General features: G+C 36.3%; 1 protein-coding gene across 2 annotated transcripts in view; it reads left to right on the top strand.

Moving 5' to 3' along the window:
- The window catches only part of LOC135746561 (EVI5-like protein), a 64,014-nt gene that overhangs the window by 5,726 nt on the left and 31,956 nt on the right, over positions 1 to 26,332 (top strand). Inside the window, exons 2-14 of one of the 2 annotated variants that reach the window (XM_065265167.1) lie at positions 914 to 1,103; positions 12,215 to 12,584; positions 13,393 to 13,582; positions 15,214 to 15,438; positions 15,542 to 15,616; positions 15,720 to 15,845; positions 16,221 to 16,364; positions 16,651 to 16,740; positions 16,943 to 17,040; positions 17,638 to 17,698; positions 19,086 to 19,139; positions 19,585 to 19,617; positions 20,129 to 20,269. In XM_065265167.1, the coding sequence (XP_065121239.1) occupies positions 12,343 to 12,584; positions 13,393 to 13,582; positions 15,214 to 15,438; positions 15,542 to 15,616; positions 15,720 to 15,845; positions 16,221 to 16,364; positions 16,651 to 16,740; positions 16,943 to 17,040; positions 17,638 to 17,698; positions 19,086 to 19,139; positions 19,585 to 19,617; positions 20,129 to 20,269 (1,479 nt within the window). In that variant the 5' untranslated portion in view covers positions 914 to 1,103; positions 12,215 to 12,342. The remainder of the gene's footprint in view (positions 1 to 913; positions 1,104 to 12,214; positions 12,585 to 13,392; positions 13,583 to 15,213; positions 15,439 to 15,541; positions 15,617 to 15,719; positions 15,846 to 16,220; positions 16,365 to 16,650; positions 16,741 to 16,942; positions 17,041 to 17,637; positions 17,699 to 19,085; positions 19,140 to 19,584; positions 19,618 to 20,128; positions 20,270 to 26,332) is intronic. The other variant, XM_065265165.1, reaches the window with a different exon arrangement.

Genomic DNA, 26,332 nt, shown 5'->3' with positions numbered 1-26,332 from the left:
AAAATAATTTGATGCAGAAATAAACTAGCTTATAGACCAGCTGTATAGTATTGTATTCAAGTGTTTAATATCGGTATCGGCCAGAAGTTGTCTGTTTAAATCGGTATCTGTATCGGCCCAAAAAAATCCTATCGGTGCATCCCTAATTAATATGTGAAATTTAAGTTTGTATTCTAAAACCTAGTTTACAGTAAATTCATTAAACTACCATAAATTAGTCAGTTTAAGTCAAATAAAATATAATTCAATTTTAAACTGATTTTAGTTTTATTAAAGAAATGTAACTTCATCAGGTTGTACATGTAACTTCGATTAATAGGTGAAATGTGAGTTGTGTGCCCTAACCCCGCCTACGACGTGTGTCTTTACTGTACCTGACACGGTCAAGCTTAAATTATCTCAGGATAAAGCGGGTTTCAGCGAGGACGTAGTATTGGATTTATTAAGAGAAACAAGGTTTGTATCATTGTTTTTACCTATTTATTGGAGTACATGAAAAAAAACAGGACCGTACACATGACATTAAAGATCCCATATGACCTTGCTTAAAAGCACATTGTAGTGCAAAGTTTTAGGGCTATATAAAGTTAAGAAAAAATCCAGATACATGTACCATAGGTTATTGTTGATTATCTTTTCCCCATCTTTATGAAACGCAACAAATTCTATGAAACTCAGAAAGCATGGTGTACTCCGATTGGCCAGCTTTCCAGTGCGTTGTGATTGACCGAATACTTCAAGTGTGAAAAGGCAAATGTGAAGCTCCTTACCATATTTGAAAGATCAGCTCCCAAAGCAATAGTGAAAGGCAGGATTGCTAGATCAGTGTTACAAAACCAGCCCAATGGCCATTTAAAACTAGTCCAAAAATACCAACAACTAATAACAAAATCCTTCCATCTCTAACCCGCAGAAAAACATCAACCTGTAGCTACAGTTTAAAAGTAGCTCAATCAGAACTCCTCCGAAAGGCAGCGGACCTGGCAACGCTGGTAAAAGAGACCATATCATCTTTACTATATCAATACAAGCCCGAATCTGATCCAGAAAATGCAGATCAACTTTGCCAGCGCGACTTGAGCAGAACGTAACAGATCGTTAAGGTAAGGAATAAGGATACTAAAACATAAAACCATGTCTGCATTTGTGATCGTAAAGTGACAAACAAGTGCTACTCTACACGAGTGGTTCTGAAACTGGGGGCACTGTGATGGTGCCAGGGGGCCCCCGAATTACTGACATTTTATAAAATAAATAGATTGATTATAAATTCTGTGTAATTAAATCTTAGACAGCAATACATTAAATAATTTAATATGTTTTGTTTAATTTACATTTTAAGTTTTGGAATGTTTTATGTCATACATTTTCTTTGGGGGGCCACGAAGTCATGCACCGTATACAAGGGGGGCTGCACACTGAAAAAGTTTGAGAATCACTGCTCTCCACTGCTAAAAACTTGCGTTTGAATCAGTCGTCGTAAGATAATATTTAAATATGAAAACTACTTATAGGCTACTTACAGGTTGTGAATCAGAAGAGCCGGAGTGTACTTGCAAAGTACTTGCAGGAAACAGTCCTACATATAAACTCATCTGTTTTCAAAAAGTGAATTAATGTGATTTATTGTGTGTTTTATTTTAGGCTGAACTTTGCGGCTAAATTTAGCATGGCTTGTTTTTAGGCAGTGACACTATCAATGTCTCCAGAAAATGTATAGTTTATTACTGAGAAACGATTTTTTTTGTTATCTCTATGCAACACTAAAGTTTAGGCGATCATTTTAAAGATTGATGGGCCTGGAGAACCTTTACAATCTTTTGAGGCCTCGCCACTTGATATGCTTATTCAATATATTCATTCCTTGCTTGCATAAGCCGCGTAACACTGTGAAAGATTTGTGCAACCACAAAGCAGACTAATGTTACACTTTTTGTCCTTTGATTATTTTAGTTTAATTCATGAAGCAACTATTGATTGTTTTCTTTAAAGGCAAAAGCTCTGAAATCCAATATAACACAAGTCTATAACATTGGAATACTTGATTTTTCACTGTAAACGTCTGGATGTATTATGTCAGACCTTCAGACATGTTATGTAGTATATGAGTCATACAATGTCATTGTGAAGGGCAGTGGTGGAGGAGAGGGTGTGTTACTGTACGTTTCTACAAGCTCAATAATCATGGAATGTCACACAGAGCATTGAGAAGCTTTATAATGCAGTTTAAGCTATTGTGCGATGTTTGAGGTGTGGCTTTGTTTCCTACTCAGAATTATTCCACGCCTCTGATACTGTACATGGGATGTCTTTGTGTGTGTTTTTCATGTAGGCCTATGTGCATGTTGTTTTTGTTAATAAACTTGGACTTAAACTTAGATTTAGCAATCCCAAATTCCCTAATCCAGAGAATGACACTTCCCAAACTTTCCGCTTCAAAAGTTTTACCCTCATTGAAATGATCTTTTTGACAAATGTGTTTAAATGTACTGTAGACATACTGTACAAGGGTGGTTACCTCTAATCGTTGCTTTTTAGTTATTGTGGTTGTTGTGCTCATTTATAAATAAACTGTGAGTGAATGCAATTGTATTAAGAACTCAAATACAAGACTGACAACCGTATTCTGCTGCTTTGTTAATGTGGCAACAGAGAGCACTGTCAGCCAGCTACAGTTTATGAAACAGGCATTGAAATAATACCTGCATTAGACTCATTCTATACATCTCTAACTCTAATCTTTACTAGCCATTGGCTTTTTAAAATCCTTTATTAGTTACCTGGTGTCCAAAGTTGTTAGCATTTGCAAGTTGCGCCACTAGGCAGCCATGTTTTCTGTTGGTTACATGTCGGTCATGTAAGACTAAAGTCCTGTCTACTTGAATGAGGAAAGACAGATATTAAACCTATTAACAATTAACTCATCCCCCGCCAGCCATTTTTATTTTATTTTTAAGTTGCCTTCCAGCATTTTTTGTGAATTTCAAAAGTTTCAAATGTTCTTCTAAAAATATCAACACAAAAATATCAAATGAAAGAACAGACCCTCTGCTTTCAATCAAACAATAAACAAACAAACAAAGAAAACTGGAAAAAGGCGTTTCATCATATCTATATTATTTTTCTGCTTATAAACTCTTAAATATGGATATATTTCTTTAAAAATAAATTTTTATTTTTGTTAAGGAATTTTGTTAGAGATCATATTCAGAACGATTATCAAAACATAAACAGAGTTTAAAATTATTAAATAACGTTTTTGCTTCAGTTTTTTCATAAATTGGGATATAGTGGATAATCACGGTTTTGCAGATTTGCATAAAAATTTATCGGGAACACATTTTTTTTATGTAAATGTTTTCTCTTAATTGACGAGATAATTTGGGGAAAGAGTTAAACCTGACATCAACTGCACCCTAACTTTTGTCGGCACTACAAAACACTTTTTCTCCAGGTTGCATTGGCTACTGCGTATTAGGGCTGGGTATCGAATTGTTCCAGATCGATTCAGTTTCGATTCACAAGCTATTAATTCGATTCAATTTCGATTCTCTGTTCGATTTACGATTCCGACTCTCAAGCCGATTTTTATGCTCGATTCTCGATTCAACTCAATGAATATAGATTAAAACAAATACTATATTTATAAAATAGAACTGTGAACATAAGTTTACAAGTGGGTAATTAATCAACAGAAATTAATAGCCACAAACTTCTATGTTAAACTCTTTTATTTAAGGTACACTTGGCTACATTAAAACAGAACCCATCTCTTATTTTTTAATGTATACAATTATGTTAAATACAGTACAATTTTGATGCAAGATGAAAAATGTATGCTAAAAAAAGCGAGAACAGTCGCATTCCTTGATCAAACCGGATCAGCTTATTTCTTAAAAAAAAAAAAAAATCGATTTGTGGCCTGTGAGAATCGATTTTGAATCGACCACGTTAAAAAAAACGATTAATCAAAAAATCAAATTTTTTGCCCAGCCCTACTGCGTATGCACACTGGTTGGCAAGCTCTTCACAAGACTTTGTATAAAGCCCCTTCTCTAGAGAATTGTCTGTCTTTATCAACTGATGATTGGTTCTTTTAACTGTAAAGCAGGACTTTCGTCATCACATTGGCCATTTTGAGCTTTGCATTGTATTGCATTGCATTGTATCCTGTTCAAATAAATAGGGGTGTTCAATCTTTTATTTACTCGCATTGTAGAGGGCTGATCCATGTGATAATAGATATTTATATTAGAACAGAATTATGTCTGTCTTAAATCCTAGGTTTGAAATGAAAATCATTCATCTGCCATTCTGAGATAATGCAAAACTCATACCTTATATTTGCAAGTCTAAGAAAAATCTAATCTTAAGAAGGTCCCATATAATAATTAGAAATAATAATTAGACTGGTTTCATGTTTACCTGAATCAAGGAGCAGCTAGCCTATTTGTCAACCTTCATGACTCATTGCTAATTAAATCCTTTGTCTCAGTGTACATAGTTTGAAGGTAGTCAAGTAGTAGCTTGTTGATGCTTGTTTTTACTTGGTTTAGATGCTTGTTGATACTTTTGTGACTCTTAAAACCTCATTCACACAGCACTTTGGTCCCAGAATATTTCCGTAAAATTGGCAGACAGGCTTCTGTGTGAACACAAACACGGCCCCTAAATGTCTCCCGGAAAGAGGACCTAGTAACATTGCCTTGACATACACGAAAAGCATGGTGTGTGGACAAGACACAGAAACAGCTCGTCACTATCCACGCTGAAGCTGAGATCATTCACCAGCATGACAGAATAGCACATCACACACTCCTTATGATCTCTTCATAAACAAACATGCACGCACAAGAGAAAAAATCATTGATAATTAGCAAACTTCAGACACTGTGGAAAAAAACTATCAAGTGCAGGACTTTAAATATGTCATGTGTCTTTAAGGGATTTTTACAGGATGTGTGTGAAAGCACGCACAGATTCCGGAAAATCAATGGCAGTGGAAATTAGTCAAAAATCAAAGATCCCGGACAAATTCTGAATGCATTTTCTGTGTTTTTCCGTAATCTTTGTGTGAAAAGGAACAGAATTTGGCATATGGTTTTCGATGTTAGGTTATTTTTGTGCAACAATACTAAGTTATATATGAATGACATAACTTATGAAGTTATTTAAGTGGTTGTATGGTTTTTAAAATATATGCTGTGGTGAAATTTCTGAAATTACTGTGTTGGCTTGTTTAGTTTATATTATTTTAGGTTTCAAAGCATTTATTAGTCATAGCCAGCAGCATCCACATAGCAATTTAATCCCATGCCATTCTTTCAATAGTATTTATATCATTTAACTGGGGGTTTTAATGTTTTATCTAAAAGGATTTACTCTTCACTTACTCTCCTATGTGCGTCCGCTTAATTTTAATTTAGTTTCGGTTAGGGGTGTCACGATTCTCAAAATCCTCGATTCGATTACATTTTCGATTCCAAGGTCACGATTCGATCCGATTCTCGATTTTAACATTTTTTTTTTTTTGAGGACAAAAATGATATGCCATTATTTATTATTATTATTATAGTTTAACATTAACATGCACATTGCACAACTCGCATGGGGGTTTGTGGGCTTCACTTAACGCGAGAGCTTGTAGAGAGAGGATTCCTTCTTGCACGCACATGGACTTAATGCACATGGACATAATGCGCGTGTCTTGGACTCATAGCATCTGAAATAAATCCAGCATCATACGCAGCTGCGCTTCTCTCTGTCTCACGTGCACATGCACGCGCTCGTGCTCTCGCATCTGTCCAAAGTCTAAACATTTACTAAAGTAGTAATCCTTATGTATTTGTTCAGTTTTATGCGTTTCATGCGAGCTGAGGCAAACTATCCCTCTTGTTTCAAATATAATCCGCTGCATCTTTGCGCCTCTCTCACTCTCTCGCACGTGCAGAGAGCTGCGCTCTGTCCAAAGGCAGATCACTAGGTAGTAATCCTGTTTATGATATGCATTTCAAGGAGTTGTAGCATCCCTTGTGTTTAAAATATGATCGCGTTCCGCTGGACAGATGTTTTTAAAGGCATATCTGAGAGGTTTTTTTCCCTCTCTTGGCAAGCCGACTGGACCTGACATGGGGGCGTGGCAGCATCGACGATCCCATTTTTTAATTCGAAGTTCGAAGCTGTGACTTAATTTCGATCGATTTCGATTTAAAATCGAAATCGTGACACCCTTAGTTTCAGTACTACGTCTGGGACTGCTGTGTAGAGCTTCGTTTTCTCCTGCAAAAATCTGCAGGTCCAATCAGCGAACAGAGCTGGGTGGCTAAGAACGATGACCTTGAGGTCATGCGTCAGTTTGAGTTGTAGTTCAGTAATGGCAGCGGAGAAAGACGTGAGAAAAGCTATTCGTTCCATTGTTGCAAAACTGCCGTATATACAGAAGTTAAAGCCGGAGTAAGAACCAGGTTTGCTAAGTTTTGTTGGTCTGATTATTCGTACTTGTTGTTTCCGGCCGGTTTCGGCGCATTACGTACGTCACGACCACACGTTAGCGATCGCCTATGGCAGATCCTGAGTGACTCTGGGCAGATCCAATAGTTTTAAACTTCAACAGTGGACCCTCCTTAACGAAATTAACGCTTTGCAAGGGAGCGTGGCCAGACTCTCTTTACAAATGAAATGAATATACGAGAGTCTGGTTGGACCAGGCTACAAATTAGAAACATCTCAAGCCATTCATGTGACAAGAGCCAACAGTACAGATAGTACTGAAATTCAAGATTCTTCAAGAGATCTTTTATTCTGTTGCAGCATATATACCATTATGCTGCCCAGCCCTATTAAAAAATATGACGGCCCAACCCTATAATAAAACATGACAACAAAATATGATAAATATCCTAAGTTTAACACGTGGCTCACTTGTGTCTGATACGGGCTACATTTGAAAGGAATTCAGCCAACCATGCATGAAAATTATGTCATTGTGTACCTAACCTTAACCCTGTTCAAAACTTGTACAATGTTTTCTGCAGAACACAAAAGATTGTTTGTAGAATCATTTGACTTTGTTTTCTTGCAGTAATAAAGCATTTTAAATGAGCTGTGAATCATCCATCCAAAGCAAGACAACTCAGACATAAAATGTATCACACGTTAAAGTCTCCCTGTGGTCAATAATATTATTAGTTAAAAGTCGTCTTTGATCATCCCAATAGCATATATAAAAGTTTTTTACAGTAATTTCTTCATGCTTTAAAACTGCTTGAATGTAACTCTACACCCTTGCCTCGTTTAGTTTATCCGGATATATGGATATGCAAATGAGTCACCTATTCTTGGGAGAGCTTGGACCATAGATATGAATATGTGAATTAGTCCCCGCCTCCACTTTTCACATCACCTCGGACCATAGATATATATGTAAATAGATGCTACATTCTGCAGTTTCAGGCACATAACTGCTAAGTTCAGTTTTATACAATGCATACGTGAACTGCGTGTTTGCAACACTAATCTTGAAGAGCTGATGTGAACAGGGGTCAGCAGCACAGAAGTAGAGCTGAAGCATCCAGGGTTTCCCGCAGAAAATGTGTTAGTTAAGGTGGTAGGGTTGTGCAGGTGGGCGGGCCGGGGCGTGGCAATCAAAGGGGCGTCATGATGAAAATATTTTTATTTAAAACACTCAAATTAAACTCAATTTTGAAGAAACTATGACAGAAAATGAACACATACTAGATTACACTATAAAAAATATTGGGTTGTTTTTAACCCAGGGCTGGGTAACTACTGGACAGAACACATTTCTGGGTTAAAATGACCCAAATAATGGGTTGTTTTAACCCAACTGCTGGGTTGTTTCAACATGGTTGATTAACAATAACCCAGCAGTTGGGTAAAAACAACCCATTATTTGGGTCATTTTAACCCAGAAATGTGTTCTGTCCAATAGTTACCCAGCACTGGGTTAACAACAACCCAACATTTTTTAGAGTGTATTAATTAATTAAATGTTTTATCAACAGGCTAGTTATCCTCCAGATAGTGACGGACCATGTCTTTCTCTCATTTCGGCCATGTGGCGCGTGCCCGCTCGCGGTGTGAAGCGCGTCCACGTTATTCTACGAGATGCACTTGACAGCCTTTTGTGCAACAAATTATTTTTTTTTGGACGACCTAGTTAAGGTGGTAGGGTATCCCAGCTTAGGTGGGCCGCCCGAACTGAAAAGTGCTGCGGGAAACCCTGGCAGCTGTGCTACAATCATTTCAGTTCAGAGTCTATGTGGCATACATGCATACTATCTATAACTCAAACTACTGATTAACACGTTCAACTGTAATATGATTGGCTACATGTTTGTGACATTGTTTCCAGTGGAAAACCCCCAAAAATTACGCAGACCCAAACCATGGGGTACTATGCAAAGGAAAAGCACCATTAGAAATATCTGAGATCCATTTCTTTTTTTACAATCCAAATTAACCACATTAGTAAAGTCACTTAACTGAATGTGTCATATGAATGTATTTGAGGGCCAACAGATTTTATAGGTTGGGGGGGTGCGTGATTCACCACAATAACCACAATTGTACTGCTCACCAACAGGGGAGTCATGCAGCAAAAACACAGAGATCAGTGACTTAAGATACATGCATATCTTCAAATAGGATGCACAAATATTTTTCTTTTACTTAGAATTTCTGTACTGCCGCTGACAGGCTTTTAAAATCAGAAAAAATGCATCGTAACATTGAAAGATTTAATTTACTTAGTCAAAGTAGACACTTTGTAAATAACAGTTTCATTGCAGCGCATCCCATTTTGTTCATTGTAATGGCAAAGTTGCGTAAGGCCAGAACCCTGCATGTGACAGAGAGCTCGCATTTAAACGTTCAGGCTGAACCCTATACAGAGATCACTGTTAGGTTTGGTACACTATTGTGTTTTATTGTGGTTGCGCTGCGTCGACTGGACCGAGATGTGAGCTGTGTGTGTTTTCCCAGTCAGGAGGGATCGGCTTCATGCGCTGTTAATGGCTCTTTTGATTGGGCTGCTTCTCTGATGTGAATACTGCTATTGTCCACATTGTGTGTTTACTTTGTTTAAGAAGGTTATATTTGTGTATTTATTTTTAGCTGTGGGTTATTTTTCTGCTTATGATGGGTTGCCGGTTTTTTTTTAGTGTGTGTGTGTGTGTGTGTGTGTGTGTGTGTGCGTGTGTGTGTGTGTGTGTGTGTGTGTGTGTTAGAGGAAGATGCCCATGGCATGCTTTTGGCCTGTTTACTGATCTCTTCTCTAATTCCTATAGGATGTATTTATTTACATGTATTTTGTTTCATGTGTATGAATGTGCTGTTTGTCATGTCTTTTCTATCTTGCCTTTTGTTTTCTCTCTTTATTTAAAGGTCAGTGGTTTTCTTTCATTTGCCTTCCTAAATAGGTCCGCTGGGTATGACATACCTTGACATAAAGTACATTTAAAGGTTCTTGAGATTAGTACGATGTGTAATCACCATAAGCCAAAGGAACTCCATTTAAGACAACAATAAAACAAGATGCACACATTATACATAATGTAGTGTGCAGACATTTCTCTCTCTCTCTCTCTCTCTCTCTCTCTCTCTCTCTCTCTCTCTCTCTCTCTCTCTCTTTCTCTCTCCCTCGCTCGCTCATTCGCTCTCTTTAATAGAAGGGATGCTTTGACTGTGGGTTAGCTTCTAACTGTCTATCTGTGTGTTTCTGTGGTTTGTTGTAGAACACAGAGAGGACCTTGTTTGTTGTTGTAGCAGCACAAAACACACACGTCACATATTCTGCACAATCATTTTTAATCTTATTTCTTTTACCCCTCCCCCCAATTGTATAATTGTTTTATACAAAGAAATGTATACTTTAAACTAGGGCTGTTAAAATTAACACGTTAAAAATGCGTTAACGCAAATTCATTTTAACGCCACTAATTTTATTAACGGTGATTAACGCAACGCCCTTGGTCCAGCCTATAGTTGGATATATTAGGACGCAGCCTTACTGTGACCCATGCTGTCTAAATGAGTCAGAGATTTTCATAAAAATAAGAATTAAAAAATTATAAAAAAAACTTAAAATTGTTACATTTGCGTAAATTTAGAACAAATAAAAATGTGAGATTAATTTGCGATTAATCACGAGTTAACTCATGAAATCATGCAATTAATCTAGATTAAATATTTTAATCTATTGACAGCCCTACTTTAAACCTAAATCCGAAATGTATATATTTTTATGTATTTTTAAGTCATTATATCTGTGAAGACTTACAGGGCCTGACGTTTGGTTCGAAACTGTGGATATTGCGAGTGTTTTCTTTTATTCCTGCTGATAATAATATTTAAACATTTGTTAAAGCAAGCATTTCTATTAATTGGAACGTGTAAAATAATCCAGATAGATACATTACTGACTTGTCTTTGCAGTTCCAGGGCTGAACGCAAATAATTTTTTATAATGGCCCAGTCAGGCCAGTGGTTCAGGTTTTCACTTGCCCTGGCAAAATTTTCACTGGCCCCAATAAAAAAATGTCAGTGTCACATATTTAAAAATAATTTATATTTATAATTTATATATAATAATTAAATATATTATATTTATTAAATTTCTTTAATTCAAAAGTCAAATATAATTGGCATATCGGCACTAGCATGAGAAAGGCCGATACCAATTGTTTATTAAAGCGACACTATGTAGTTTTTTTAACTTTAAATAATGTCTCTAAAATTATTTCAGTGATAGAACAACTTTTAACTGGACAGATTGTACTGTTGCTGCAACCTAAGCAGCCTCCTAGCTGCTACAAGCACACTCTGAAAGTGGCGGTGGAGGGTAGGAAACACAGCCCCAACCCTCCCCCTGCCTGCAGAAGAGTGTCTGATACCAGGCACTGTTGCGCTTTTCGACCACATGGGGGAGCTGTAAGTCATTTTTACATGGAAACTACATAGTGTTGCTTTAATTTACTGCATAAAGAAATCCATTATATGCAAAAAAAAATGAGTTTATGTTGTTAATAAAATAAATGCTGAATAGCAAAAACCATCTTTGAAGGTTGTCATGCTGTCTTATTATATTTGTTTTAGCTTAATTTGTGCCTCTCTTATTATGTTGGTCAGTTGAATGTTAATTAGATCCAATCCATGTTCAGTAAAAATAATTTGATGCAGAAATAAACTAGCTTATAGACCAACTGTATAGTATTGTATACAAGTGTTTAATATCGGCATCGGTATCAGCCAGAAGTTGTCTGTTTAAATCCGTATCGGCCCAAAAAAATCCTATCAGTGCATCCCTAATACATATACAACAGACATGTTCAAATGAAAAAAGGCTTCCAACTTTTCCGCTTTACCTGTAAACTGACAGCAAATTGTGCAAAATATTGTATTGTTTCTTTCGTCGTGTTTTACCCATGTAAATATCTCCTTCCAAGATGTAAAAAAATATATATTGATTAAAAAAATATTTTGGTGAATGAGGGTGAAGCACTGGCCCAATCGGGCAAGTGACAATACTTTTTACTGGCCTGAAGGTCTCTCACGCTTGCCCAGGGCCACCGGGCAGTCCTTTATGTTGAGCCCTGAGTTCTGTTTGGTGGTGCTAGGTTGCTACAAATTTCATTTATTTTCTGTTTATCTGTTTAAGTATTTTGATCATTTGTTTTATCCATGAGATATAGTTAAGACCAGACATTCAGTCACGGACACTCTATTTTATTTAGACATATTTATATTAAATTTTTGTGAAATATTAAACCTGTCAAAATGATTTGCAGCATCCCGATTACACTGTGTTATTAATTCTGAGCGGTTGTTATCTGGGAATAACAAACCTGCAAATGTCGCCAATCAGAATCAAGTATTCCAATGAGCTGTGTATTAGGCAAAATAGTATTTATAGCATTTAGAGAAAATAGGGCTTAAATGTTTAAGCATGACAAAAGCAATCAGACAAAAGACAGACGTTATAACATCATGCTGTGTTACCCTAATTTAAATTCTAACTTTCTAGAGAAAATCTGTGTCAAGTGGCCATAAACTGTTTGGCGTATGGTTACTGCGAGGGCTTTGTCAAACATCAAATTTAACTATGGATGCTTGGTTTTTAAGCAAATGCATATTTCTAGATAATTTTCTCTTTTAAAAATTTTTTTCTTACACTTTGTGTGTTTTTTTTCCACAGACCGACCCAGCCTTGATACTCTCCGCCTCTTCAAGGAGGCCTGTTTATGTCCACAGTGTGAGACCCCTGCAGCATTTTGCCACTTCCTGCATCCCTGCTTGGTTCTTCTTGGCCCGGGTTCTGTGGTCATGTCAAGCCCTAGCAGCAGTCCCGAGAGAGAGGGAGGGGTGGTAACTTCTGTCCAACTTGAGAATCTCACATCTCCTGCTGGGTTGGAAACCGACCCTGCATTTGTCAGCAGTCCAGTTCTCAGTCCAGACTCAAGTTCCCATGATGCCGTGCTCTCCGCCCCGGCGGCCTCCCCGGCTGATTCAGAGAACCTCAGTCCAGATGAGCTTGAGCTTCTGGCTAAACTGGAGGAGCAGAACAGGTAAACAGTTTGACTGTGATATCAAAACCAGACGTGTGTGCTTGAACATTAAAGGGACACTCCACTTTTTTTGAAAATATGCTCCTTTTCCAGCTCCCCTAGAGTTAAACTTTTGATTTTACCATTTTGGAATCCATTTAGCTAATTCCAGGGTCTGGCGATACCACTTTTAGCATAGCTTAGCGTAATCCATTGAATCTGATTAGACCATTTAGGATCACGCTTAAAAAAATTCCAATTTAAAACTTGGCTCTTCAGTTACATTGTGTACTAAGACTGATGGAAAATAAAAAGTTGCGATTTTCTAGGCTGATATGGCTAGGAACTATGCTCTCATTCTGGCCTAATAATCAAGGACTTTTGCTGCCCTAACATGGCTGCAGGAGGCGCAATGATATTACGCAGCAGCCGAAAATAGTACCCTTAGTAACTTTCAATAAAAGGGAACTATTTTTGGGGACTGTGTAATATCATTGCCTGGAATCAAGTATGGACACTTGAAGATTTTTAAGCAGCATGCTAGCTTGCACTTGAAAGGTTATAAGCATCTACAATATACAGCATAAACACATATTGCTCATTTGTAATTAATCTGAAACTCTGCAAATGGCACAGTATACTTATTTCACAGATAGTCCCCTAATGCAACTGGGTCAAATTTTTAGGACACATGATGCTTTTTAATATCTGTCCCAGTTTACCTTTATGGGGTTAAAACCAATACTCTTGTGGTTAGTAGGTCAAATCTTTGAAACCCTGTGAACTGCTATTTGTATACACTAATCCCAGCATATTTATTTGCATGCAGGCTGTTAGAGGCAGATTCAAAGTCCATGCGCTCCATGAGTGGATCTCGGAGGAATAGTGGCTCCTCTCTCGTATCAAGCTCATCTGCATCCTCCAACCTGTCCCATCTGGAGGAGGACACCTGGATCTTGTGGGGACGTATCGTTAATGAGTGGGACGAGTGGAGGCGAAAGAAGGACAAACTCTTAAAGGTGATAAAAGGGCAGGTTATATATATATTTTTTATAGTAATGTATGGTTTCTAATATTAGGTTTGAATAGGAATTTTATATACATACATATATATATATATATATTTATTTATTGATATTTATTTATTTATTTATTGATATTTATTTATTTATTGATATTTATTTATTTATTGATATTTATTTATTTATTGATATTTATTTATTTATTTATTTATATTATTTATTTATTTATATTTATTTATTTATTTATTTATAATTAAATATTAAGAAATAACAGTTACAAAAAATGATGAAAATATTAAAGGATTAGTTTACTTTCATAATAAAATGTCCTGATAATTTACTTTCTTCGGTCAAAAAGAACTTAAGTTTTTAAGGAAAACATTCCAGGATTTTTCTCCATGTAGTGGGCTTCGATGGACCCCAATGGTTAGACAGTCCAAATTGCAGTTTCGCTCTAAAAGCAGGTTTCCCACGGGTCCTTGAAATCCTTGAAACTTTTTTAATCTGGGGGTAAATTCAACGCCCTGAGAAGTTTAAAAAAAATATACATACATAGATACAGGTCATTGAAAGTGCTGGATTCTATTTTATGCAAGAAGTTTTCTGAAAAAAATCCATATTATTCCCTGTGTAGTGTAGGATAATATCATAAAATTTAAGCACACGTGCTAAATTGTTCGCTTTAAATGCTTATATCTTCTGTATGCGAATGTTGATTCATTCCAAAATGCTTTTTTGCATAGTTATGTTTGACACATGAAAACGTCTCGGGTTACATATGTAATTTTTGTTCCCTGAGAAGGGCACGAGATGCTGCATCTCTCTTGCCATACTTCCTGCGTCCCTGTAACGCCGTCTTTGGCAGTATTTCAGATAGCAATATACTTCCTGGCTCCCGTATTACCCTGTGTTTGTCGTTAAGCATCACCATTGGTTGAATTTGATATACACATTCAGACACACTTACCCCTGGAGGCGTCCCCAAAGTGTCACCGCAGTGACGTAGCGCGAGTTCCCTCGAAAGGGAACTGTAACAAATCATCTTAAAAGGTAACACAATGTAACCTTGCTCTCACTTAAAATGTGTCCCCACATTTAGTCCTTGAATTTGAGGGTATTGGACCTGGAAAGTCCTTTAAAGGTCCTTGAATTTGAAGTTAACTAAGGTGTGGGAACACTGTAAATGATCCAAACCAAGGCATACTGTAAGGGTCTTATCTAGCGAAACAATAATTTTCCCAAAAAAAGTACTTTTAATCACAATTTCTCGTCTTGCTCTGGTATGCCGTCTGCATCATATTACATAATCTCGTCGAAAGGTAACACATGCCACATGCAGGGTACGTAGACGTTCTGACCATTTTTAATGTATATATAAATATAAATATTAATATAAATCCTGCCCTTCTTTTGCTAGATAAAACCTTTATGCCTCTGTTTGGATCTTAGTTAACGTCTATTGAAGTCCACTATATGGAGAAAAAACCTGGATTGTTTTCCTCCAAAAACTTTATTTTTTTTTCAACTGAAGAAAGAATACATAAACATCTGGATGACATGTTTGATGGATGATTATCCCTCTTTTTTCGCATCACCCTATATGTCTCTATCCCTGTCTCTTCATGCAGGAGCTTATAAGGAAAGGCATTCCTCATCATTTCCGAGCAATTGTTTGGCAGCTCTTATGTAATGCCACTGACATGCCAGTAAAAAATCAGTATTCTGAACTCTTGAAGATGTCTTCTCCATGCGAGAAACTCATACGCAGAGACATTGCCCGCACGTATCCCGAACATGACTTTTTTAAGGGCCAGGACAGTCTGGGACAGGAAGTTCTGTTTAATGTCATGAAGGTGAGTCAATTTGGGTATATAATCGAAAGAAACTTAAATGAAACAAAATATTTGTATTCTTAAATTGAGAAATTGAACAATAATTTGTGTCTTTGTTTGGCAGGCATATTCTCTTGTGGATCGAGAGGTTGGATATTGCCAGGGCAGTGCCTTCATTGTAGGGTTACTACTAATGCAGGTTTGCTTCATCTGCTTTGTATTTATCCCGATGAACTGAGTGAGCATGAGAAATAATGTAAATATGTCTGTAATATGATGTGTGATATATTTTGTATTTGCAGATGCCAGAGGAGGAGGCTTTCTGTGTGTTTGTTAAACTAATGCAGGAATACAGACTTAGGGAGCTGTTTAAGCCCAGCATGGCTGAGCTGGGTCTGTGCATCTACCAATTTGAACATTTGCTACAGGTAAGGATGAACATAAAGTGTAATATATGTATTTGATATGGTATATTGTATTGCATATAGTATCTTGTATTCTGTGATTGCACACACTTTTTGTATGTAAATATAAGTGGTATAACTGAAGATGACGGCACTACGTTCTTAGCCTTTGATGCTTTTTTGCACAGTCTGCACACACATCCTAAGCTCATCCTAAGACAGACTAGACATGTAAACATTAATTTTTGCTTTTACAAACACTTGTAATAAAATTAAATAAACCACAGGTATTCCTGAGTTATACTATGTGTGTCCACAAGGTGGTAGCAGATTTACAGTTTTTGTGTAAATTGTCTTTTACTGGTACTGTAACTCTTGTTTTTTTATATCTGTGATCAGGAGCAGTTGCCAGAGTTGAACGTTCATTTCCGATCTCAGAGTTTCCACACATCTATGTATGCTTCATCCTGGTTCCTAACACTTTTCCTCACTTTCCTGCCCCTGCCGATAGCTACACGTATATTTGACATCTTTATGTATGAGGTATGGGCACGAGAAACGTTTACGAAATGTTTGCGAATGTGTCTTTGTGCTGATTTGGGTCTTAATCTGGATCACAATCCACTTATTGGTTGTCTTTGGTCCATTTATGTGTGCAATATTAAAGAACCATACAAGTCAGTGGGAAGTCCCTATTTAGACAAATAGGTGTGTGTGTATGTGTGTGTGTGTGTGTGGTTGATACAGTGGTTGATAACCCATGATACAGTGTGCATTTGTTTTGTATGCAAGTATATCATGTGATAAATACTCTGTTTTGTTTTCTCAGGGTTTGGAGATTATATTTCGAGTTGGAATAGCGATATTACAGTACAACCAGACAGACCTCATACAGTTAGATATGGAGGGAATGTCACAGGTTAGACTCTTCTGTAACATTTTCAATCATGCTGGATGAACAAATCATCAGGTTATACACAAACCCATGCAAGCTCGAACACATGTCGTCATTAACGTATTTTTTATTACAATGAATATTTGATATTGAATTTGATGATCTCAGACTTTTAGAGATCTGTGATCTTGTGCTGGCTTTGACGATTTTGTATCTGATCTCACAGCACTTTCAGAAGGTGATTCCCCACCAGTTCGACAGCTGCCTGGATAAGCTTGTCCTACGGGCCTATCAGGTCAAATACAATCCCAAGAGAATGAAAAAGTGAGTGATGTGAACAACACTTTAAAATAATGTTTGTAAATGCATTAACTAACATGAACAATTCTTGTTAATGTTAGTTATTGTCAATTATTAGTTGTTAGTTCATGGTGCAATAATTAATGTTAACAGTTACAACGCTTGGGTTTATAAATGAAGAGTTTCGTTGCAAAACGAGATAAATCCGTTTTTTAACATTTTTGTCAAAAGATGTTTATTATTATGTTATCATGTTATTGTTTTGCGGTGCTACTTTGCTGTATTTTTTAAGTTGTGAAGGTTTAAATCAAAACAAACCAACTGCTGTTGAACTGATATTAATTGGAAAGCACAACCAAAAAACGAGATTTCTGAAGAAAAAAAATAACGTTTTGCAACGAAACTCTTCAAATGTATTAGTAAATGCCGAAATTACCATGAAACGCTAGAAGTATTGTTCATTGTTAGTTCAGGTTAGCTAATGCAATAGCTAATTGTTAACAAATGCAACCTTATTGGAGTGTTACCATGATATGAACTATGAAAATGTTGAATGAGATTTCTGAATAAAAATATGGGAAGGTTTTTATTTATTAATTATTATGTTTTTTTTTATAACAGATTAGAAAAGGAGTACACTACCATCAAGAACAAAGAGATGGAGGAACAGATTGAGATTAAGGTTTGTAACTAGGTGTTGAGGACAAGTCAACTATACCTGTATAGTTTCATATATGTTGTTCTTGTTGCTGTCTTGGAAAAGAAAACATTTTTTAAAAGGTCTTTATACATTTCTAATTTCATAAGAACTCACAAAACGTACAATTATTGGAAGAAAACAATCATGACATTCCACCCCTAATCCCAGCTGTCAATGAGGCAAAAGATGATTCATACAAATTGCCACTGAAATGTACAATAGTTTTACTAAAATGTACAATAGTTTTGAATTGCCACGAGATTGTGTTGTAATAACAGATGGCAAAACAATCATTGCATCATGCCCATCATTGCAAAAACAGTTAAACTCTTTAAAATAGTGGGTTTCGACTCAAAATTTTGATAGTATGAGCCACATTTAACATCAATAGCTACGATAATATAACATGTAAACACCTTAATCAATATGATCGATCAGCAGCATAAAAGTACACATAAAAACGTGTGAATCATTGTATGGATGCAAAAATACCTTGTGTACATGCACAGAAGAATTGTGCTTAAGTTCACGTTGTATATTTCCCTCTTATTTACGTATAACATGATTATCGTCACAGAAACATGCAATAGCAAGGAAATGACAACACACATTATTAAGGTCACAATACATTCTGCAGCTTTCATGTCTTTCATATCATTACATAAAGCAATAAAATAGCATTGTGCCTTTCGAAAAGTGTGTTTTCTTTGCCTTTATCTAAAACTTTTTCCAAGTCAACTTTGACTTTGTACATTTATCCAGAGCGTGATCTTGATGAGAGATGCTGTGCCCTGTGTTGCCAAGTCCTTTTGCTTTTTTCAAGTTCAGATGTTTCAGCGAGTAAAATTTTTTCTGCAGGTTAAAGATCGCAGGATTTCGTTCATTAGTTATTGCCATTTGGGATGTGAATAGTCATTGGGATGCTTTGGGATAGTTTTGAATGGTTTTAATACGCGAATCTGGCAACCCGGGCTGGCTGTGCGCTTGCGCAGACGTTTGGTTCGGATTATATAGAATGTACTTGTAAACGAACATTTAAATCAGATTGCAATATTTAGGGTGCATGTAAACTGTCTTCTAAATTCAGTTGGATTGACAAAATTTTGTACATGTCTGTGCATAAGTTTACTTCTGTATTAATGCTTGTAATTGTGTAAGCAACTCAAGTCCATTTTGCATTGTGCCTATCAGCATGGTTTAATAATATTAGGTCCTTCCTTATCTGGTTTGGGACATATCCTGCCCTGTAATTATATGTTACTTCATGCTTATCTATCCTTACATGTAAAAACAGTGAAACATTTCCTCAACCACACAGTTGTGTGATTTGAGCAGTAGATATTCTTATCTCCGTTATTTATTTTAACAGAGACTGCGTACAGAAAACAGACTATTGAAACAGAGGATTGAAACGCTGGAGAAAGTAAGTGGCCCACTGTTGTATGTAACATGCATGAAACCAAATAGATTTGATTAGCTTGTGTTTGAGTAAGCTGTGTAAAATCTTGCAGACTTAGTGCATGTACTGTAGATCATAAAAGAGAGTTAGCTGTGTTACTTTTGTGTTTTTCTTGATGGTAAAGTTTTGAAATCTTCCCTTCTTTTTCTCTGCCTTCTTCTGATGAAACTTCCTCACAATTTTCTCTGAAATCTCTTACTCTGTTTCACCACCAACGAACTCTCATCCTTTATATTATATTATATTTCGATATGTTTCCACTCGATTCTTCCTACTCAACCTTCGAATTTAAAAATTCCCTCTTTGTGTGCACCTTTAAATTCCAATGTATCTTTTTTGCTCATCCATTGTTTCCTTTCCTTTTCGCTGTCTGTCTGTTCTTTCCTTCTTTTCTTGTGTGGTGTTGTAGGAGAGTGCTGCATTAGCAGACAGGTTGATTCAGGTACAGTAATTGTCAAACCAGCTGCAAACGTATCCCTCATTCCTTACTTTTTCTCATCATCCGCTCCCTCAATTCCTCTTAACATCCGTCCATATATAATTCACTATTCCTCTTGGCCCTCCGCTTCCTCCTGTTCACTTCTAAAAATGGGCTTGATGCATGACAAAAATGGTTTTGTGTTTCTCTCGTTCTGCCTTGAAAGCACATTTAATCTGTATGGGTGAAATAATGTCCCAAATGAAATTTAACCCTGACACTGTACACCGGGAGTTGTAACCTTGCATGTGGGATGTGGAATAATAGGTGTGCATCAAGGTTCTGTGTTAGGCCAATTTCTTCTTCTGTTTTTCATAAAATTCAATGGGATCTTGAAATAATCAGATTTCTTCATTGGTTGTAAGTCCCAGAGATATCATTGCATGTCGCCTGTTTCATTACGTTTATCCCTTTATCCTCAAGTGTAATAAACACATTTTCCAAGATTTCTTCTCACTCCACCTCTCTTCTTCAGGGTCAGGTGACACGAGCCCAGGAGGCAGAGGAGAACTATGTTATTAAGCGTGAACTGGCCGTGGTTCGGCAGCAGTGTTCTTCTACCAGCGAGAGTCTGGAGAAGGCACAGGACACCATAAGAGAACTTCAGCAACACAAGGTAGTTTCTTAAAAGCAGTGTGTCTCATAAAAAACATTCAAAAATCTAGCAGACTGCTGATTTTCTGTAGTCAGCATCAGCCACAATTCCCACATGGCTCGTCAACGGAAGTGTTTATTTGCTTGTGAAACAGATCCAAAATCTTGACACTTTTGACAACTAAAAATGCATGTTTTCACATTTTAGTACATTTCCCAGACAGGGTTTAGATAAATTCAGGACTTGACCTTATATTAGGACATTTAAGTAGTCTTACAAACATACCTAACAAAAACAAAACTGGTATGCATCTTAAGATAAAACAATGGCACTGATATGTTTTAAGGTATGCCGGTGCAAGATGTTTTGAAATTAAGGCAGCTCAAACAAGCATTTTAGTCTGCCCATTAGATGTTTATGTTGATATCTATGTTGTTGATGTGTTTTTTTATTTTCAGTTAATAAAATATTATTATTTTTATTTTGCAGTTGCTACTATTGAATAGATTTATGTATATATCGGCCTTTAAAGGTACCATAAAATGTAAAACTTTATTTACCTAGGCATAGATGAATAATAAGAGCTCTGTACATGGTAATGAGCCTCAAACGTACGCCCTTACATTAAATTATTTACAAAGATGTTAAATGTTTACTAATGTGAGCTACTGGCATGAGCCTCAGAGCAGAGCAATGAGAGCAGAGCTCAACATTAATATTCATGACCCTTCCAAATAGGGCAAAAATATACCATTTCATTCCTTGATTAAATCCTAGGGTTGTAAATGGACATGTAAAAACGTTTCTGGAGAATTTCAAAAAACAATTTAACATACTATTTAATTGCATTCTTTGGCTCCTTTAAAAAAAAATAATTTGAGTTGGCCACGTGTCAACATACGGCAGTGGCTAGTTGGTTAGCCACTGACAAGAGCATGCCGAATTAATTTAACAAGGGTTTAGTGTTACTACAGTGTAAACAGGTCAGTTTCCGGGCTGTAGTAATCGAGCATGGAACTAACTAATATTAAGTTAGAGTAGTGTTTTCCAACACTGTCACTGGAGGCACACCAAAAGTTTACGTTCTTGATGTCTCCCACATTTGAACCCATTATTATTAATTATATCTTGGAATATCTACTAATGAGCTGATGCGTGGATTCAGGTGTGTTTGAATAGGAAGAATTGGAAAATGAATGGAATTTATAAACACAGTGGAAGTAATAGGATATTGAAAAAATGGTAGGCCTACAGATGTGGCCTTTAAAAATGCGCGTCTCTGAGACCAGAATGCCGCGGAGACTTCCGAAATTCTGCGAGATCCCGCAAAAGGGGGGTTCGGTGGGGGACGCAGGAAATATAAAAACCTGTAGAGGGCAGGCGTGTTTCTTGTAGGCCATACTGACGACAATGTGTGTGCTCGACTTCATGCTGAGCGTATACTGTATGATATTGAAGTAACATGACACGGACTTTGATGTCATACAAATGCATGCTTTTTGGCAAACATTTTGTTGGCGAAGTTTTCTTTTGCCAGTTACATAAACAGTCACATATTCTTCATAAAAATCCGACTCAAACGCGGATCATTTGTCTTATTTTTTCCGTGTACTTACAGTAGAAGAGACGTGATGTATGATAATCGAGTCTTATAACAAAATAATTCGCGAAGACCTTTGAAGAGACCGAGCGCATTTACGCAATATCATTAACTAGTTTATCTAATTTTACATTTAGTTCATTTTTGCATCTGAACGTTTTAATAGCTTTAACATGGTTGTGGTGCGCTTTTCTGCATTACTGAACAGTAGGCTACTTTTTATATTATTATGTTTCCCTTTACATGGTATGAAACACGATAAAAAGTATGCATTGGTGTTTAATACATTTCACTGAGAATTTGTATAATATGTTATACTTTTGTACTAAGGAAATAAAATAATATTGTGAGTGTAAATATTCATAAATTCGAGGAGTTTCTGATGTGTTTGTCATCGGCAAAATGCGCAGTTTCTTTGTTGCTGATTAAAAACCGTTGGCTATGTGATTGTTTAAAATTGACATTTTTTCTACTTATTATTAATTTATTTTTTGCCTACATTTACTCAAATAATATCAATGTGAAAATATAAGTAAATCATACTTCAAGTTAGGCGTAAAACTTACACATTTTTGATGTCAAATAGAAATAATAATAATTTGAAATATGCAATTATTACAGTTTTAAAAACTTAAATATATTACTCTGACCTTTTTAAATAAATTGACTAAAATAATCTGTAAATGTAATACTTATATTATTAAGGCGTATACATCAAATAATATATGTACATTTTACACAAAATATCTGTTCTATTTTTAGTAATTTATTTTCCAACTAAAAAAATCGCATAACTGCATTAAGAGATTTTATTAAGTTACTTTAATCATTTATTTTAGAGATATTTACAAAGCCACTGAATCATTTTTAACAGTGTGTACATTATGACCTTATTATTAAATGCATATAAATAAAAATATGTAAAACTAAATAAAAAAGATATCATACACGGACTGTATGTAAGCATACGTTTTCTTGTTCGGTGCACGTGGGTTTAAATGCCGTTTTTCTAAAGAAGAATTTTAAAACTTTATTGGTGGTAGTTGAGAAGAATTCCTTTTTCCATTTCTAAATCATTTTGAGCGCAATATAAATATATCATATTGTTATTCTTATTATATAAGAATACGCAATTTTTACAAACTTTTTAACATATAGAAAATACACGTTAAGCATGTTGTGTGTATTTCCTAATTACAAGCTTTTGATGAAATTGCACCAAAACTAAACGTGCATAAAAACATAAAAAAGTCATTTAAATAAGCGAAAAATATTTTTTATGAGCTCAAAAATTTGAATATAATGTGCTATTGCTGAAAATTGCCCATCTCTAAAGGAGAATATTCATCTTTAAAGTTTAAGAAACAAAAAAGTACTGATAAGCATTCTCAAACATATATATTCGGTAAGCACTCATTTATCCATAATGATGTAATTTATTTTTTAATAACATATTGTCGCTGTCGGGCAAAGATACTCTCTGGACACCAAGACCATGTCTATGGGTTCAAGAATAACAGAATATTGGCCATTTGAAACTCGAAAGTCATCACTTTATTTTGTCCCATTGTTTTCCATTTTGCGTGTGGTAAAACTCCTGTGCGCGTCGTTCAAATTCATTGAAATTTCGTACACTTGTAGTTTAGCAAGTATGTATAATACAATCAGTCTGCACATCGTCTGAGGAAATCCGAAGTTGCGTCGAGGGGAACCAAGCTGACAGCCGCGACAGCAGAGATTGTCACGTACCTACAGAAGGGTATTGGAAAAAGCTTGCATCTGACCTGCAGCGATATCATTCTGGCTTGTTGGGATGTCAGCCAGCGAGAGTCATCTGATTCTGACCTTGTTCTTTTACTCCTTAGAGTCTAAAACCAGGAGGGCATATTAAGTATTCATTGTATTTTCATTTTAACAGAGCAGCTATGGTTGCGCGTTTCACACACCTCTCCAAACCACGTTGTTAACACTATGCTTGTTCGACTTCATGCGGCGCCGCAAGAACCGACAGCCGGATGACGTCAGAGTACCGCGAGAATGATTCAAGAAATCATATTTCGCCTCGCTCTCGCGATACTGTGACGTCTTCTGGCTGTCGATTCTCGGGGCGCCGCATGAAGTCGAACAAGCCTATTGACAGCAGCAAAAGCTACGCATGCGCTTTTAACTTGTAAAACTCAAAGGTGAATGGGTAATGTAGTCTCTGCTCTCGGTGGGACGAATTAGGTAGCTTGCATTGTGAAGGGCGCTTTGAAAAGCGGCAGCGCAGCCAAATAATTAAATTAAGCCTCTGATTTAAACAGATGTGCAAACGAGCGTTCTGGTACGTTAGAAGTAGGTTCTGGGCGCAGGGAGAGGCGGTGGTACGCTCAAGAGCTATATTTGGAAGTGGCGGTACTGGCCCACATTAAAGCACTGGCGGTAGCAAAGGTAGACGGCCCTTTGAAAAGCAAAAGAAAGCTGATAAAAATGAGAAACCTACACTGAAATAAATTGGAGTAGGATTTAGGCTACTTAACAAAATCTAAACATTTTTCACTCAGAAAATGCTAGTAAATATAAACAAAATTATCAGCAGCTTTAACTTTATTACTTTTTTAATTTTAATTCACTCTTTGTTTCAGCGATGTTTATAAATGTACTATATTTTTGCATTTTGATTACAAACTGTTCTACACTGAAAAGAAACTAATGTAACCTGATTTAATCACGTAAAACATGAGTCTAAACACAAGCACCACTTTTCTGAATGATGATAATCACAAACATCCCAGAGTTTGTAAATCAATTGTTTGTAAAACATATTTAATGCTAACTTTACTTAAAAATTCAGAAAATATTTTTTACAGTGTATAAATAAAAAGACATGAAGGAAGTTAATTCCAAAATGTAATTAATTGTACATGGTTTAGCTGCTTGTTTTAGCAGCTACCAGTGACAGAGAGTCAAGAAATTAAAAACCACCCACCCCTAGGTCTGCCAATTCTTTGCCAACCCCCAATGCTAATCGATCACCTCATCAAAGAAAACCGGTTTATCCAGTTTTCACCAGCGTGTTGGGTTTTAATATCAACCTTTGCAGTTTCTTTGTTAAAATGTAATTTAAGCAAATAGGCCTAATACATAAGCTGTATGTTATTTTAAATGAATGTTTATAACTTATAAAATTAAGTGGATATCAGGTAACTTAATTTGACATATGTTGATATAACCTAGGCTCTTAAGTCCCACGCAATCGCCATGAGACACACGCATTTCTGTCAGTTCACACGCTCACACACCAAACCTTGTAAGCTATTTATCACGCTGAGAAGTAAAATAGAACTTTTCCTGCTATACAAATTAATAAAGGAGGTGCTGGTATACAGAGCATTTCTGTCGAGTTTAGCAGTACATTTTTTAGGTGTGGTCAACTTTACGCAGCGCCACAAGAACCGACAAGCAGATGACATCAGAGTACCGCGAGAAATAAAGCGGAGGAGGTTGGTTTTAAATCGCTCTCGCGGTACTCTGATGTCATCCACTCATGTTTGAGTCTGTATCAGATGAAAATACAGATTTTGAGGAACAACTTATTGTTTGGAGATTGTCAATGGACGTTTCTGAGTGGTATGTTTGTTTTTTCAGTGTAGACCTGCAAAACGCCAAATGCATAAAAATTAATTAATATGGTAATGTCTTAGCATGATATGTTTTCTAAAATGTTTAAAAATGAACAAATCAGTTGTGCGAAACTACACAGAATTTTTTTTTAATGAAACATATTCAATGGTTACAGTGCCTCATGGTGGGGTTTAACCCCTGGTTCAGTTTACCCCATCTGTTTCACTTTGCCCCACAGCCACCGTTCTGGGAAACTGCCTAGCTTAGTAATTCAGGCTAATCTTTAGCTAAATCATTCACATGGTTTTATACATTAGCCTATCACAAATATTTATGGTATGAATATTTAGACCTGGATAAATCTACTTTAACATAACAGCCTTTATACCTGGTATGTATAAATTTTACTTTGATAGGATAAAAACTGTTTTTTTTTTTTTGTTAAAAAAATCATACTTTAATCATAACTCTTTAATTTGTCCTTCTCTTTAACATATAAATTATGGTTGCTACCTGTATTTGTGGTCACACGGCTACAAATCTGTATGGTTGCCTAGATAAAGGGGGTGGGTCAACTTACCCACTGGCTCACTTTGCCCCACTCTCCCCTACTTGGTATTGAGAAACGGTGTTTATCGAAGCCGGAGCGCGAGCTACAAACTACAGAGCGAGTGCGCGGGTGCACAATGGTGAAAGAGCAACACACGATGTAAATAATTATACCAGTGCTCGCAGTACAGACGCTTTATATTTTAGCGTACTGCGTACCTTCACTTTCTTTTGCGTGCCACCACTTCTCATGTTGCTGGTACTTTGCCTTAAAAAGTCAAAGGGCATTTCTATGTTGCGCTGCGCAGACAGTTCGGCAACGAAGACATCAA

This window comes from Paramisgurnus dabryanus, chromosome 4, assembly GCF_030506205.2.
Source record: "Paramisgurnus dabryanus chromosome 4, PD_genome_1.1, whole genome shotgun sequence".
NCBI classification, from domain to species: Eukaryota; Metazoa; Chordata; class Actinopteri; order Cypriniformes; family Cobitidae; genus Paramisgurnus; species Paramisgurnus dabryanus.
Note: the sequence above shows the minus strand (reverse complement) of the source record. Positions and strands in the feature narration are given on the sequence as shown.